The following is a 17860-nucleotide window of genomic DNA, read 5'->3' as shown; positions in this document are numbered from 1 at the left end:
GGAAACGCGTCTCCTGGACTCACGACGTGGCAGCTTCCGGCGAAGCATGGGTCTCCCTACGGTTGCTTCTGACACCTCCCCGCTGTTTTCGCTGGACGTGTCTCTCACCCCTTCCTCTCCCCTGCTAGTTCCTGCCTTGGCTGCTGCGTCTCTCTCAGCATTACTGAGATCCTCCTCCAGAGACCCCTCGCTCCCCCTGCTGGTCCCTGCTTTAGCTGCTGACTCTCTCCCAGCCTCTGGGAGCCCTACCACCTCCCTTTCCTCTGATGTCAGTTCCCTGACAATAAATACATTTCAAGAGCTTGCTTTTTGGATGGTTTTATTTTCATGATGGTTGTCAGTAACATTTAGGCAGCCACATTAAGTTTTTAACTCTGAATCGTACAGAAAATTCACTAGGTGGCAATCATGGAAGTAGTTTGCCTGTTGATATTAATTAACCTTCCTTCATAGGGGAGGCACTCTGGTGCAGATGAGGCCTATGCAAAGGGTGGAGAACTATTTCATAAGTCCTTTCCTGGTTCTCACTGGGAATGTTCTAAATGTCTCCAGGAATGAAAGTGAAAGCTGCATATAGAAATCAATCAAGCTATCCAAGAGTTTAATGTAGCTCAGACTAGGCACCAGTGTGCCTAGGAGCCCAATGAGGACTGAACATGCTCAGTGGGCACATACTGTTGATTAACTATTGGGCAAGAGAAACAAAACTGTCTGGAGGAGAATGGAATAGAGTGTCTAGAATCCTGAACAGAAGCACTCCACACTGCAGACTCCACTTGCTTATTTAAAATTTGTTTATACCCAGGAATGTGGCTGCAACTGTGTCACGTGGAATATTTTAAAAGAAAAAGCAACTATTATTTCATTTTATAGATTTATACCCTCGTCCTTCATAAATTTCCCAGGCTTATAAATCATCACATTGGGGAATTAAGCAGAGAAATCTGATCCTCTGGTGTAAGGAGTGTTGTGCTAAGCTTCAAATCATAACAATAATAACTTAGCTAGTATGTTAAAGGTGTTTCACATCATTATCTCAGTAATGTTTACAAGACCCAGTAAGATGGGTCAGTGTTAGAACTAATAAATAACTTGTGACGAGCAATCCTATTGTTCTGCCAAAGCTGTGCATACAAGACGGTGTTCCCCTGCTTTGCCAGCTGGCTTATTATTCTTTATTAATTCAGAAATGAGTGTCTACTTTTGAGGAAATAGAATACACTTATGACTGAAGGAAACAAAAGTTATCATGTAAGTTAAATAGTAAGATATAAGTCGTTAAAAAGTATTTAGCCAAAAATGTTTTCCAAAAATACTGAAGGGCCAAGGGAGACTAAGGAAAAGATGGGTCATGATTAGTACCTTTTAAAAAAGGATTCCAAATCGCTCAGAAAGTCATGCCACAACATCACACCACAATATGGAAAGTATCATGACAGCCATGCCAACACCTTCTTTTCCCTGAAACTTGTGTCTGGTCACAGACTGATTTTCTTATTGGCCTGGTTTGCACATCACACTACACCATAGTTAAAATAAACTATGGTTTAATGTGAACAAGGAGCGTGCTGGTGCACACTGCTGGAATGGCAGTCACTTTGCTCCTCCCCAACCAGTGGCGTAGCGTGGGGGGTGCCAGGGGTGCCGGCCGCACCGGGCGCAACATCTGGGGGGGCGCGAGTCCAGAGGGAAGGGACAAGTTCCTTCCTCCGCCAGGCTCCCCGCCGCCACCGGCAGCCTTGCGCCCTAGCGCGCGCGCGCGCCCCCGCCGCCGCTGCGGCTGCGCTCCACTCACTGCTCGCAGGAGCAACAGCCACTACAGCAGCGCCGATGCCGCCACCGGCGCCTGGCCGGGCACGGGCAGCCTCCGCACCCCGCCGCCGACGCCATCCCCTCGGCTCAGCCACAGGCGGCGGTTGCTTCTGCAGACTGGGAGGGAGGAGAGGGAGGAGGGCAGAAGGGTGCGCCGCTGGCTCCGGCTCTCAGCCGCGCGGGGGGGCGAGGACGGAGCACGGATGGAAGCCCCCGGACCCTGCCGGGAGGAGGAGAGGCGCTCGCCAAGCCCGGATCTGGAGCTCCACCTACAGCCCAAGGAGAGGAGGGGGCTTCGGCTGCCTTGGCCCGCGGGGTCTCAGCAAATAATAAATTTAATGAATTCCTGCTGAGCCTTTTGGGGGGGTCCTTGGCTCCTTCGCTCGCCCCCAGCCCCAGTGGCGTAGCGTGGGAGGGTGCAGGGGGGCCGGGCGCAACATCTGGGGGGCGCGCTCGCACTTGAGTGCTAAAATCCACGGGTTAGGGGGCGCAAATTACTTGCCTTGCCCCGGGTGCTGACAACCCACGCTACGCCACTGTCCCCAACTCCTGCTACTGCTGTACTACCAGGAGACAAACCATGGTCTGTCTTGTTGGGTAATCCCAACCCAGGCTCATAGTTTGTTGCTTTCCCAACAAAGCATGTCCAGAAGCCAAAGTTTGTTCTTGGATTGTGACTTGTAGTTTGTTTGGGGACAAGAAACCATGAGCCTGGGATCAGACAACACAAGCCAGACCATGGCTTTCTCCAGCAGCACAACAGCAGCTAGAATGCGGGAGGAGCAACATGCCCAGGAAAACCACCATGCTGCTTGCTCATATTAAACCACAGTTTATTTTAACTATTGTTAATGTGATGTGTGAGCCGGGCCTCTCTCTCTTTCTTAGTCACACACAAAACCAACCCATTTAATTTCAAGGTGACAGTTTCGACATGCAAATTTTCAGAGTGATTTCTCTATAAGTTCATTTCACTCCAGTTAAAAACTCCCACTTCAGAAAATCCAAGTCAGCAATATCAAAAGCTCAACTATGCAACACAATCAACTATTTAATGTAATGCCACTTTCCAACATGCTTTTATTTAAAACAATGTACAATTACTTTATCATAGTCTGAATTCTTGGCTCCTCAAATCAGTTTTATGTGGCATATCATGCAGAAACACAGAGAATTTTGACAAGCCTAACGTTAAGCTAGAACAGAACAAGCACCAAATTCACTCAGCACTTAACTTGTCCCATTAAAAAGTAGGCTGTAAGATATTTTCTTTCTGAAGTGTATAGTGGCTTATAAAAGCAGGAAGAGTTGCCAAGTTATAGAAGTGTTTGAGTACTCTTGCCCTCATTAAAAAGCACTCTCTGGCAACCAGCAGCTCTGAGTGTTCCAGTTAGCTAGCTTTTATAACAGGGAGGGGACAATTTATGGTGGTATGCAGCATAACTAGAAGTCACAGTGAATCCCTCTGTTAGACACAGCTTAATCATCCAGTATCTAGAACATAACACACTGTATGATCTGACATAACTTTTTACAAGCAAAAGTGAATATCTATGATGTGCTAAAAGAAAAGAAAAAAGAATAGAAAGCTTTGTTCCCATTGTTCATTGGTTTATTAATGGGAAGCCTATTCAACATTTGGGGATTATGCCCAGCCTTGGCTGAAAAAGGCCACAATGAATATATTACCTCTTTCCCATCACTATATATCAGAAGTTTGTATCAGAAAAGAGACACACACTTAAAATGTCTCTTCTCCTGAAATTAGATTAGTGGGCCAGAAGTACAGCTCTTCTTTCCTTGCCAAAATGCTGCAATGCCAACACTCACTATAATTTAAGCAGTTTCTTGTGATACTAGGACAAAACTCATTTTGCTTCTTGTGTTAGGAGGCAATTGCAGACAGGTCTTCATCTGATATATACATGGAGATAGCTTTGCTATGCATTTTATTTTTCAAGGGTCATGATTCTGCATTTACTATATTTTCCTGTCTTGTTTGGGTTTTTCTGATGCAGCCAGAAGTTGAACTACCAGTAGGTTCCTTCTAGGTGTCTGTTTGTCCCTAACTCAGAAGAAATCACATCTCTAAATCAGCAAATTAAAGACATTTTACACTAACTCATAGAACAGCCACAATAGGAAAATAAGAATACACTCACCATTTTTTCCTATGGCAAACAAATGGTTCAGCATCTAAGTAGGGAATGGATTTCAGCTTCAGTAAAGAACTGTATAGAGACATGTTAAACCAGTCACCAACCATTTTGGCTAGCATGACTGCCAGCATGATGAGTAGCAAGGACTGTACATCATTTGTGATCTCTACCTAAAGTAGCAGGGAAATGAGAACATGCGTTACTAGAAAAGAAGTGTGTTGTTGATAATTAGAGGTCATCTGTTTAAAGAAACCGGTTAGATGTTTTATTTACAATTACATGGTACAAAAATTCTGTTAAACAAAATACTGTAGGCTTTATGTTCCAAACTAAGAAATAACTGCAACATGATGTTACAATTAACAGCCACTTTCAGCACTTTTTGAATAGCATTGTTTGAGAGTTGAGAGTATTGTGGGCCAAATTTTATGGAACTCCCTTTCAGTTAAGGTCACGCCTGCACTCCATTGCAGCCATTCTGAGACTGATGCCTACAGCACTTTCTAAGCATGCCTGATGTGCTCACAGGCTCAAAAGAAGAAGGAAAAAACCAGTATCCACTAAAATATGGAGGACCCACTAAAGTATGGATTCTCAAAGCAAGGAAGCATTCTGCTAAGAAACTGCCAGAAGAAACAAAAGACTTTTCCTAACCAGCCCAAACAGAAACACTATGCATTTCTCAGATGCGTTTTAGAGCTTTTTTGCTCTCCAGTAATCCCTACTTTGGGGTCACAGATAAAGATGGACAATTCAATCAATTCCTGGTCCGTGTAACTTTCACTTTTATTCCTTCTCCATCCATTCCCTCCCTTTACCCTTTGTGTTGAACATCACTAAAATGCATTTTAAAATACTAAAATGCATTTTAAAAAGTTTTTTACAAGGTAGTCGAAGGGCTGACTTGATGTTTTAAAGTCTCTCCCCCACCCCTGAACAGGTAAGACCGTCTTGAAGTGGCTGGAAAGTCTGGGTAGCAAAGCAGGATGAAAATGGGGTTGCAGATGTCCCTGGGAGTGATCAGAGACAGGCTAACATGACAGGTAGGGCTGGTGCCACAGTGGGTTAGGGTATCTGGATGTTAACCAGATGGTTGATGGTTCGAACCCACCCAGAGATGGCTGTGGGCATGATTCTTGCATTGCAGGAGGTTGGACTAGATTACCTTTAGTGTCCCTTTCAACTCAAAAATTCCATGATTCTATGCAGTCCCACCCATGGACATTGTAAAGAAAAATAATAACTGCCCTATCTGTATTTAACCTTGGTCAGAACGTCTTGCATGTCTTCTTTCAAAGGTAATTCTACAACATCCAGCCCATTTATAATAGATGGGTGGTTGCCTCACTACTCTTCCAATAACCTTGATGTGTGGCAACTGACATAGCCTTGCTGCCCTTATTCAATAATAGGTGAATTATGTGTGCTCCAGCACATGAGATGTGTGAAAGAGAGAGCACTGAACCTGCAAAGAGGAGACTCACACAGATAATAAGACTGTTACAAAGCAAGTGTAAAGAATCCACTTGAATGTTTCACCTCAGCAGCCACTGAAGATGAAGTCTTAAATTATTAGGTACTGCATGTGAAACTGTCAAGACATATTTCTTCACACTTTACCGTGAGATTAGTCAGCTTCAGCAGCTGTGTGGTTCCCCTGAGTACAAGGCACAATATAGGATGCAACAGAGGGGTGGAATTGTGCTACCCATTATCATGGATAAAATATCTGAAGAATATCTGTGTATCTGAAGAAGTGTGCATGCACACGAAAGCTCATACCAAGAACTAACTTAGTTGGTCTTTAAGGTGCTACTGGAAGGAATTTTTTTATTTTGACTATGGCAGACCAACACGGCTACCTATCTGTAACTGCCATCATCATGGATGTCACTCTCACAACAGCTACTCTCAGGTAGATGTTCATGGACCAATCTAGACATGGTAAGGGAGAGCCATGTACAAAATCACCTGTGTTTCAACACTTAAATGTAGCTACAATGGAATGGGCAGTTTGGAACAGTACAAAAGCACCATGGAAGAGGCTTAAAGCTTTCCCTCTATGCCATTTTCCTGCTTGAAATTATTCTCACCAAAGCTATTATTTGTCCCATCGGAAGAAACTTGCAAGTACCCATGATATATCTGTACATTTCTCCCTGTGGGTCAAGCAGCAACTTAACGAGGGGCAATTTTAATCAGAAAAATAGCAAAGAGTGAAAGAGTGAACAGCTAACCTTCTCCCAAATCAGAATGGTGCACAGTTGCGTTTTTATGTTTTTAAATATGGGAGCTCCTATCTGGATCCTATTCTTCAAATGTAATTTAACTATGTAACACACATGTTAATTTCATTCCTTATAACTACACTTATGTATAAATATAATCTTAACTATTTTAGATTGTAGTCTCCTCAGGACAGTGATCTTTCTCTTGGCTGTTAGTAAGTCAAGTATAGTGTGCAGTGGTGACACCACAAATAATGATACAGAAACAATATAAATCTGAACAATTCTCTAAATCATAACAGCCGCACTAACTGGGGAAAGACTCAAATTCTCCAATAAGGTTGGGCTTCTGGGGAAACACTGTATCCTCAAATAGAACTAGATCTCAAGCAAAAAAAAAAATGGACAAGAGCACACCTGCTGCTCTATAAACTGATAATCTGAAAAGACCCCACCTCAAGAAAACTTGCTACTTGATTTGGGCTGCTCATAATAGGTAAAACTTCCCCTAGCCCTATACCTTGTAGAAACAGAACTTACACTGAAGGGACAGATATAAGAAGTAGACAAATTGGTGCTAAGATTAAAAAAAAAAATGGAAGAAAAGGAAGAGAAAGAAAAACAGCTTAACAGCCAGTAAATTTTATCTTTTAATCATGTGCAATGTAAAGTGCACTTAGGGGGCAGATCACAAGGAAAGATTTACTAGCTATGCTTGATTTTGCTATCTTATGTAATTTAGGTCTTATAGAGGTAACAGGCCATGCTAAAGACGACTTGCCTTTAGAGTTCCTGCTCCTATACAACCAACACTGCTAATGGATTAAGGAAAAATACCATTAATAGGCAGATTTATAATTCATAAATCAGCAAATTAGTTTCACTTTGCTTACCTTATACATAATTGCACGCTTAGTGGAATGCTTCAGAGGCTTTTAGAAAAAACCAACCTTATTTTAGTCACTGATGGAATTTTTCTGTAAGCCCTACAGTGATGTATGCCCCACATCATTATAACCAGTTGGCCCCCTGTCTATTATTATAGTTTTATTACATAACACATACTTATGCATTTCATCAAGAGCATCAACAGGGCATGGCACATCAAAGAGAGGAGGGCAGCTGCCCAGGAAATTCAAAAGACACATTTTACATAAAACTACTGATAAAAGCCCTGGTCCTCATTCTTAGTCACACCATGGTTAACTTGTTTCTCGGTTTGGCTTTCAGTTTTGAAAATGTAGTCAAAATGGAACCTCATTAGAGTTGGGCCTGCTGATCCAGCAGACTTTTACTGACAATCTTTTTTACTCAAATTCATTGGAGGGGAGAACCTAGTTAAAAATGAAGTCATTAGGTGCAAAAAAAAAAAATTGTAAAGGCAAAGAGGGCACCATTTTTATTTACATTCATAAAAAGGCAAGTGGCTTGTGGTAAATGTGAACTTTCCTTAAAACCTAACAGTTGCCTTCCTCAACAAGTTCCCTTTCTCTTCTTGAAAAAGATACCGCATAATCCAGCTCAGAACTGTCTAACACACTTTACAAAAGTGATTTACACCAAGGATGCACAACTCTAATAATTCTGAGGTTTTTATATTTTTACTAACTCCAGAGGGCTGCATCACTATGCTAGAATCTTGTTATCACTGGAGTTTTGGAGATTTTAAAATACATTGTATTGGTTTTCATTTATAACAAACAACAGTACAGCATACACTTGAAGCCTGGAAGACCGACTAGCTCAGATAATTTTGCAGTACTAAGAACAGAGAAGGTTGGTTTTTTAAATCAATTTTCTGTCAATCTTCACATACCCCCACCACCACGCACACACATATCCCTTGCTGTGTTAATCTCCTCCTGTTCACTTCCAACTCCAGATTGCTCTACATACTATGGGATACTGCATAGTTCATACTTTCACTATGTTTCCAATGTAGACAAAGTGATGCAGGCATTTCTTCCAACTTCACCTTTAACAGGCCTACATTAGATGTTCCTACATCGAAGGGATACATAAAATTGATGCTTGCAATTCTCAAGTGCCAGGGTGGAGGGGTTATAAGGAAGTGTTAGAGCTTGGGACCATATAGAATTCATGTTCATGTTTCACTCTACTCAAGGTATGCTTGGAATCTGAGGGCAGACTCAATTAGCTAACACATTGGTTCTAGCAATGTTACTCAAATCACAGCATAAAGGTTGTTACAACCATCGGAAGTCTCTGAACGATGATGTTCAAGAAAAAGGTTGGTGCACTTGCCCATTTTTGCTTGCTCAACAGAACACTTCCACTCTGAAATTGCTGCCGCTAGTGTATGTCGAGCACAGCCAGAAAAGCACTTAATGACGCTGACAGATGTTTTGGTGGGTTTTGTAACAGATGGGAACCTTTTGGAAATTTATTTTCCTTTCCCAAGAGGAAATGTCAGCAAGGTTGTGATCCAGTGTCGTGATACAAAGAAACTGAAGTCATGCTTTAACCATGAGCAACTACTGAGACAGTTCATCCTAGAGCATGAGCAATAGCTGTAGCTGCATACACTGGCTGAAAGTATTTGGAGCACCAGCTGCACTTCCGGTTGTACACAGAACTGTCATTGTGATTCTGCTTCTGTCTATCCTAGTGACTGCTCTAAGACTGTTCCCATCTAGCAAAAAAGACCATTGCCCTCCCAATCCTCACTACTGGCTTGTCACTCCCTTCACAAATAAGGCCAGCTGTTACTTTTGGCTGCAACTGTATTTGGCTCTTGAGACGTACAATTATATCTTTCTCCAATTCAGATTTTGTTCCATTTTATCATCCAAAGCCAGTTCTTACCATCTGCATGAGGAGATTACTACTAGTTTCCGGCTGGATGTGCACCTACAGCTGTAAGGTTTGCACTTGAGCCAGCAATGTTTAAGTTATTGCTGCCTAAAGAACCAACAGCATTCTACTTTTATTCCATTTGGGCTTCCCAAAAGAGACAATGTGAATGTTTCATACCAAGATTTAATCAGATGTGGTCTTTGAGCACTTTATTAGCTATAGTACATTTAAGAGACTGAGTAGAGGATTTCCAACCACTCCTGTTTCTGGGCCATATAAGGGTCATTGCAATAATTTTTGTCATCCAAGATCCTCTACCTGAGGAGATATTTCAGTGGACAGTAGAGACAGCCTGGCCAATGGACTCTTGGGGCACTTCCAGATGACCTATTTATTGGGCATTCATCCCAAGTTGCTTGCAGGGAGATTAGAGAACATTGGCTATTTTATTAACATTCATTCTGATTTGTTGGTGGGCAGGTCAAAAGATGTTGAGTCAATGCAAGTGTTATCCCACACTTTCCAGTACATTTTTTCATCGTTTTTGGGAAGTAGATTTGCTGTGCAAGAACTCCTAATCAACTATAATTGTGCATACTGAATTTGCCAGTATGTGTATGAATCCCACTCCAAAATAGTGATAGTCTGGAAGTGCCCTTGATCTCATTCCTTTTATTTCCTGCTACACTGCATATTGCATGCCATTTGCAATAGCTGAATAATCTGTTTCTAAAGTATGTCTCCATATAGTTGCATCTGCAGATACAAATGTACTTTACTGAAGCTTGTCCCTCAACATAAAATATTTTAACCTGTCTGTATTGGCATTCCGCTGGTTTTTGAAGTCACAGCTGCTTAAACAAGCATTCCCCTGATTTCCTGGCTTGAACCTCCCGTTTAATTGTTTCAATTGCTTTTTTTTAATTTTTATGCTGTTTTAATGAGCTTGTTTTGTTGTGCATTTTAATTGTGGGTACTTATTTTAATATTTTGATAGAATCGTTTTATTGTGTACTTTAATTATGTATGGCTATTTTTTTTTACATTGATTTGATAAAGTGTAAACCACTGAGAAGCCCTTTTGGCCATCAAGCAATAGCTAATTTAATTAATTAGTATAATATAGAATACTTAAACAAAAAGTCTTAAGCCTCATATAGAGTTGCATGGGCTTAAGCACAGTTATTTAACTGGGATGAAATGGACTTTTCTCCATACTGGAATAGGAGCATGTGGAAATGTTACCATCAGACCTAGTACTTTCAGCAAAAAAGAATGGCAGCGAGCTGAGTATCAACATGGAAAAGGGAAGCAGCCAAGAACGAAGAAGTGGGCAAAAGCCTGTGGGGTCTGGTATTTCTTTTTTAAAAGCATTTTACTAACCTGTTCATCACCACCATATAACTCTTTCCAAATGGAAGACTGCGTAGAGAGCCAAAGCAAACATTCCAAAATTATTTTGGAACCTATCAAACGGTATCGGAAAAATGTATGCACTTTACAATTCAAGGTCACCACCTTTTAACTATGTTTTTGCATTGTCACGTCCAAGTCCTTTTTTCATCTCAAAAAGGAATATTACAGAGTAGCCAACATTACTGCAGACCCTTCAGCTTTTTAAATTTTCTTAATGGTGCCATGATTTCTGCATACTCTGAGTTACAGCTTTTCTGTGGTAGCTGTACTGTTTCTGACCTTTTTATTATTAAAAGTCAATAGTGCTGGACACAGCTTTCAACACAGAGACTAGAAAACGTTCAGACAGGGATTTGTTGGTTTTGTTTTGCTTTTCAGATATCAAATTTTACTAACACAATCAGGGCTCCACATCACCAGCCCAGAGGAGGGGGGTCCCACATGCTTAGAATATGCTTGCCTGTAAAGATGTACAGAGCAACCTCCTCATTCTTCACCTTACTCAGTTGTTGACCATGTGAAAAGGACAAGGAAGCTCTGCCCACGAGCTCCAAGGATTCTGGCAGGGCTCCAGCTTTTCTACCACAGAGCTTTTTGAAGCAGGGCAAACTGCTGCTGATTTTGACTGTGTTCCTCCACACTGCCAGTCTACTACTCAGAGACCAGAATACCAAATATGCTTTTGAGGCATTTGGTAACATCATGGCGGCCAATGGAGAAACAGCATACAAGTTAGTTTATTGCATACCATTATAACTGTTAGGGAGATGGTTAGCCTTGAAACACCGCTGAAGAAAGAAGCAGCTCCAACTGCAGCAAACAACCCTGGATCAATCCATGCACTGCGTTCATCAGTCTGAACCCCCAAAATGGAAACCAGTATCAAGCCAACTATCCTGCCATATAATGCACCTGTGTACCTGCAAAGGAAAAGAAGACAGTAAAGGGCAGATAAATGGTTTTCATTTTCTCTTGGTTACTGTGCTAGCAGAGATCTGGTACTATAGCATGACAACCTGTCTCTGCATTATAGAAGGGGATTGTCTTGCTGAAAGGGTGGGCCAGCTATGCTCTGAAAAATTGGCTTGTTTGCTTGCTAATGATGTTAGATAAAATAACAGGCAAGTAGCACAGGAGAGGAAAGCATGCAGCCTTCAATGAACTAAATTTTAGAAAATTTTGAAAGTTCCCCTTCTCAAAAAGAACCCCTGCTTCAGTGGGAGGCGATAGTCTGGTTTTTTCCACGTTTCCTGTTAAAAGACAATATGTGCCCTCCAACACTGATGTGGAACAGCAGAGCAGCATTCAACACTCTTAGACATCAAATCAATTCTTTTAATTGAACTTTAAAGGTGCAAAAATTTACCTTGGTGAGATGAAACTCTTCTCTGAGAAGGAGAGGTTGGAGGAATCTCCAGAGCAGATTTAGGGAGTGCCCAGGGGGAGAGAAGTGGTGGAAATTTCACTTTGCAATGATAATTCCTTGCACTTGCAGAACAAGTGACTTCATGCTACGTTGGATACAAGTTCTCATAAAAGTTCTCATAACGGTTTGGTAGGAGCTGTGAGTTGCTAATCTCTAGTGATGTCCCAAGCATTAGTCAACAGATGCCTCTGACATACACACAGCCACATACCCCACAGCATTTGAAATTGAAATGTTTGTGATTTTTTCCCCATAATAGTAATCAGAGGAAAGGTCTCTGATTACTGCATGACATATAAGTAGAAGCTGCATATCGAATTTTTGTTAAATCACCTGAAAAGAAAAGCTAAGTTTTGGCAATATATCTCAAAGGAACTCAAAATAATATCTCCAGGCATCCTTTTTATAGCACAGAAACGATGATTTGTGGTCACGCTGCTATCATTCCCACTTTCAATACTATTTACACTTGCCAAAGTTTTGGGGTGGTCGCACTGCTTCATTTCCAATCAGTGCACATCCTGTATCTTGCCATTGCTTTACATACTACAGATGTTCTGAGGGGTGGAGGTGTCCTGCTTTTGTTGTACCACTAGACAACCATAATGTGATAACATTGGGGAAGAATTGCAGAAATAATAAAGCAGAATAAATCCGCCACTAATGTGCTATTACTGTGCCAATAATACATTTCACAACATTCCTGCAAGAAAGTACCAGCCTGGAGGAGCCCAACCAACCTGAGATGCAAAGACAGAAAGGCTCTGATAAATCATTAGATCTGCCTGCTCTTTTCAGCATCTTTCTGAAGGCAGCTGACCCACTTTTCTGATAGGAGACATAAATGCAAATCTATTTTGTCCAGAATAAGAGGTGGATGGTATACATGACTATTTTTACACATCACCATATGTAGTAAATAACTAACCTCTTTGGTTTACATGTAGGCAGTTGCAATGTTGAAAATGTGTGGTGTAAGTGGAATGTACTGAGTGACTTTCACCATATTGGGGATTTCCGTAGAGATGCCTGCTTCCTAGAGTAGCATAAAATGAATGCAGTACTTACAGCATAGGTATAACCAAACCACTTGCAATGGCAGAGCCTGCTGTCAAGCAGGAAAGCAAGAAGTAGAATACAAGTGCCGTAAAAAGAGAAGCATATCCAAATTCCTCATGAGTTCCACGTCTGAATAAGTACGTGATTCCTCTCATCCCATTCTCAGCCAAGAGAGCAGCAGCTTTAAATGAGATTGAAAAGGTGGGAGGTGAGAGAAAGAACAAACAGAAGGGTTCTAATGTCCAGATAGTTTATCAAACAGGCTTCTGTGTGGAGTTACATCTGCACAGGTCTCAAAATTACTTTTTTCACAAAACCAATGGCTTAACCGTTCAATCTCAATTGGCAACTGTAAACCACAATTAAGGACATGTAAGTTGTTCAGATCCATCCCTTGCTACCTTCCCTTCCCCTCTCTACTTCCATGCCACCTTCTGTTTTTTCCATTGTCTATTATAGATTAGAAGGATGATGTGGAGGAGGCCTGTCTAGCTTTGCTTTTGCCTGTTAAACTCTACACAGCACCAAGGACACTGATGCTGGTGGATCATTGTGACTGTGGTTGCTGTTTGTTATGCCACATCTTCCAACTCAAGATTCATTGGGCAGATAGGCAAGGCAAGTCCTTTTAGTATTGCTGCCTATCCACCTAAGCTATCATGTCCTGTGACCAAACTCCTAAATAGGGCTGAGCTACCAAAGTCTCTAGAAGAGTGTAGAAGAGCATAAAACGGTTAAGAAGCATCTGATCTCCTTGAATGCCTGAGAAACTGTTTCTAGTTTGTTATTCACAGACAACCCCAAGTAACAGTGAAATCAAAGACTTTGGTCAAATTGTGTTCTGGAGAGAAACAGCATAGCTGGAGAAATGCAGTTACCGGTACATGAAAGCTGGTCATTCCTATTCCTAGTTCTACTCCCCACCCACCCTCCTGCATACCTTCATTAAAGGATTGGTTGGAATAGTTCGCTCCATCTGGTCCAGTCTGGAATGTCCCCAGGGGACAGTTATATTCTGAAATGTGCCACGTAGGCTGGCTTATACTTGAAAAATCAAAAATAAAAGAAACAACATTGTATTCATGAGTAGAATACATACTGCAATAGGGGGTTCAGACATACTACATGTATTGAATAACATGTGAGGCAGAGCAAGCAGACTGGGCCAGTCATCACCATCCTTGATAGACATATCTTCCCCCCAGCTCCAAATGCAACAGAGGAGCATGTAAGTGTATAGAACACATGCACCTAATCTGTATTCTCCCTTTCATAATCCTCACCCAATCTGTATTCTCCCTTTCATAAAGGGAAAGTACACATGTAGAGCCCGATAACACACCAACTAAATATAAGAAAGGTGTATTTAAGCCCTTGAAAGATCTAATATCAAAGTTCACCATCCAGCAAAGACCAGTTAGGGGTGGGACTAGCCCATGTGGACCCACAACTCACCCTCACATGTTCTTTCAGCAGATGTGTGAGTATCTGAAGTCCTCAATATCTCTCCAAAATATTTATTATCCATTGAATAACTCTAGGATTGGTGCTTGTTTGGTTCTTTTTAAAGTATTCAATGATTTGGTAAACTGTTTCACTTCTATATCTTTAAATTTGGAACTAAACTTAGTTTAAGAAGAGGAGTTAGCTTTGTGCTTATATGATTGACATCGTGCATATGTTCTGTACTTAAGCAGTTAGCCTCCATCTCTTTATTCAGAAGACAGCTCTCCTTTTTAAGCCCTTGTGTTGCAATGTAAGCCACTACTTACTTCTCTGGCTTAGTAGATGGTTCAAATTCTGGCAGGTTCTTGACTGGAGTACAGTGAAAGAAATATGGCAAGTAAACCGTTGCAGTAATGGTCAAAACCTGTACGTGTTTTTAAAAATACGTAAGAGAGAAATGTTGAATATAAAATAAACACATTTACCCTTATACACACCCACTCAAGTTCACGTTCATATAAGAAAGGTGTATTTAAGCTCTTGAAAGAGCTAATATCAAAGTTCACAATCCAGCAATCCATGACTAGAATTCTGGCTTCTTTTGTACTGGTTTTAGGATTGGAAATGTATGTGATTGTCTTCCGTTAGTTACTGGAACATTTCTCCAAGATATCTAGCATTCCTACTTGTTTACTGCTGAATCAGAAAAAAATGTCAGTTTGTCTGCAGATTGATGTTGGTTCTGATTCAGTGGTAAACAGAAGGTTTTCCCAGGGTAAGCAATGGAACAGATGAAAAGCTGCTTGAATCTGTATTTTAAAAGCACAGGACAAGCAGATAACCTCTCAGACCTTTGCTTTCTAGGTACAAGACAAGCGGCAGTGTGGGTGAGCCCTAACGCTGTGCAGAATCCTTGATCGAGCCAGCCATGATTGTTGTGGTCCTGCCTTCTATTCATTAAGGCAGCAAGGGCTGAACTCACCACATCCTGGAGGTGGAGACAAGTCAATAAAGGACAGGGGAGCATGCTATTACTGCTTTTCTTCTGTTGCTAAAGCATTCAGGGACTGAAGCCACATTACTCCAAAGCAAGAGGCAGTTCACTGAACCCACTGCCCACTTTCCCACCTTCCTACAGTAGGCAATAGGTGCCTGTAATAAGTGTTCTATGTTTTAAGTGTATTGCACAGGAGAATTAACAGGTGTGTGATGTCTGTCCACCTTCTCTTGCTGCTTGGCTAGGGAAGGAACTATGAGGAGTTAAGGAGGTAGATGAGTATGGTGGGTTTGATCTGTGTGCAAGAACTCTCCCCAAATGGTTCTTTTGTGCCTTGACCCATATTTTACAAGTGCATCCAAACAATAGACAGTGTTGCTCATTATGCAAGGACTTGTCTATTCTATAAACACTCATTTTGCCAGTAATATTTACCATGTGTGACCTACTGAGTTTTCACATGGTGGTGAGAGCAGTCAGTCAGTCAGTCAGAGGAGAAATGTGTGAGTGTATTGAAGAACAATAAGGGGAAATTCCTTAATTACAAAAGAAATGATTAAAGTCAGGCCAAGAAGCATAGATGCTGACCTGGAATCCCATGAACCTATGCTTCAAAGATCCCTGCACTCAGAATCCTTATTCATGCATCAACTGCATTTGCCAATCTCCATTCTTAAGCAAAATTCTAATGCAAGCTTTGTTGTTTTGTTTTAAACTTTTTGAAGTAATCTTTCCATGTTATTGTTTTTTGTTTGTTGTTATGGTGTGTATTGTTGCATTTTTATATTGTAAACCGGCCTGTGATCTTTAAACGAAGGAGAGTATAGAAATTAAATAAATGCTAATAATAATAATAATAATAATAATAATAATAATAATAATAATAATAATGTTCCAATAGTTAATTAAGCTAGTTGTTATAAAAAATACAGTGAAGAAATAATCTTTTATTTATTGCATGGAAGGACCTCTCATTTCATAGCCTAGAGATCAGCAGCTTCTTAGCAGGAAGGTACTCAGAGTTACCTTGTTTCTTATCTATTTTCATATATGTGGGTCCCTAACCCCAAAGTCTCTGTTTAAATTTGTATGCATGTGATAAGATCAAAATATGTCTGAACAGCTGATCATAAATTTATGAAGTATGGATATATTCCCAAACAATATATTATGTAGCAATATCAACAATAACTGTTGTAAAGTACAATCCTAACCTGATTGTTAATGACTAGACTTCTGCATAATTCAGAAAGACTGGAAAATATTGGTAGGAGATAGATTCAGGGCCTCTGAGTATCTGCTGTTATTCTGCCAGTTCTATGTGGCAACTTAGCACCTTCCATTGTTCTAGTAACCTTTATGTTTTCAGACTTAGGTCTTAATTCTAGCTAGCACAGTTGTAACTTTGGAACACTTGGCAAAACACCATTAAGTACTTACAAGAACCAGCACAGATTCTAAGAGCTTAGCTGTTTTTCTGAGGGATGTTTTTGGAATTGTGTTGAAGAACCACATGCGTAATCTATTAATTCTTATATTCAGAAAAACAAAAAGAGCTCCTAAAAGTCCTCCAAGTATTCCAAGGAAAATGGCTGGAACAAAGGCCAACACACTCATGTCCAGTAAGTTCTTAACCTGCATTGAAGAGAAAAGAAACAATATGTTCTGTTAATTTTGCCTTGCCATTTTAGTTGACATACAGCAGCCACTCTGTTAAAAGAGGTGTGATACAACAACTCAAAAAAAGAAGAAGCAGAAATTAGATGTAGAAAATGCAGGTTGTACTCGTAATAGCTTATGGATCATAGCCAAGGCCTCATGCCAGATTCTTTATTTTATCTGATGCTGTCTTCTACCTTTAGTTTTGCATAAAACCAGAATAAGCTTGGAATAGGCTACTGGATAGGCTGGCCTGCTTTGTTGGATCTGCCAGTTATTATTTAAGAACCAACAGCATGTTTTCCCTTGAAATTATAAGTTTTGCCAGTGCCTCCCAAAGAACTTGTCATGCTGTATATATCCTTGAGGTTTCTCTATCAAGGAAATCTTTTCAGACATTGAGTTGCTTTAATCAATTTTATCCTGTTGTAGTTCTTTAATTTCATAGAATCATAGAATTGTAGAGTTGGACAGGATCCCAAAGATCATCCCCTGCAATTCAGGAATTTCAACTAAAACATTCATGATAGATAGCCATCTAACCTCTGCTTAAAAACCTCCAAGCAAGGAGAGTCCACAACCTCTTGAGAGAGAATATTCTGCTGTCAAACAATTCTTATTGTCAGAATTTTCTCCATATGTTTAGTAGGAATCTCCTTTATTATAACTGGAAGCCAATTGGTTCGAGTCCTGCCCTACAATGCTTGTTCCCTCCTCCATGTGACAGCCTTTGAGATAATTGAAAATGGCTATCATATATCCTCTCAGCTTCCTCTTTTCTAAGCTAAACATACCCAGCTCTTTTAACTGTTTCTCATAAAGCTTGGTTTCCAGTCCCTTG

General features: G+C 40.7%; 1 protein-coding gene across 1 annotated transcript in view; it reads right to left on the bottom strand.

The window, feature by feature from the left end:
• LOC309538470 (chloride channel protein C-like) overlaps positions 1-17860 on the bottom strand; it is a 76912-nt gene that overhangs the window by 32416 nt on the left and 26636 nt on the right. The window contains exons 7-12 of the mRNA XM_082234090.1: positions 16801-16995; positions 14690-14787; positions 13858-13961; positions 12927-13098; positions 11181-11352; positions 3975-4141 (exon numbers count right to left, since the gene is read on the bottom strand). Of these exons, the coding sequence (XP_082090216.1) occupies positions 3975-4141; positions 11181-11352; positions 12927-13098; positions 13858-13961; positions 14690-14787; positions 16801-16995 (908 nt within the window). The remainder of the gene's footprint in view (positions 1-3974; positions 4142-11180; positions 11353-12926; positions 13099-13857; positions 13962-14689; positions 14788-16800; positions 16996-17860) is intronic.

Source organism: Podarcis vaucheri (assembly GCF_965113315.1).
Source record: "Podarcis vaucheri genome assembly, chromosome: 8".
NCBI lineage: Eukaryota > Metazoa > Chordata > Lepidosauria > Squamata > Lacertidae > Podarcis > Podarcis vaucheri.
Note: the sequence above shows the minus strand (reverse complement) of the source record. Positions and strands in the feature narration are given on the sequence as shown.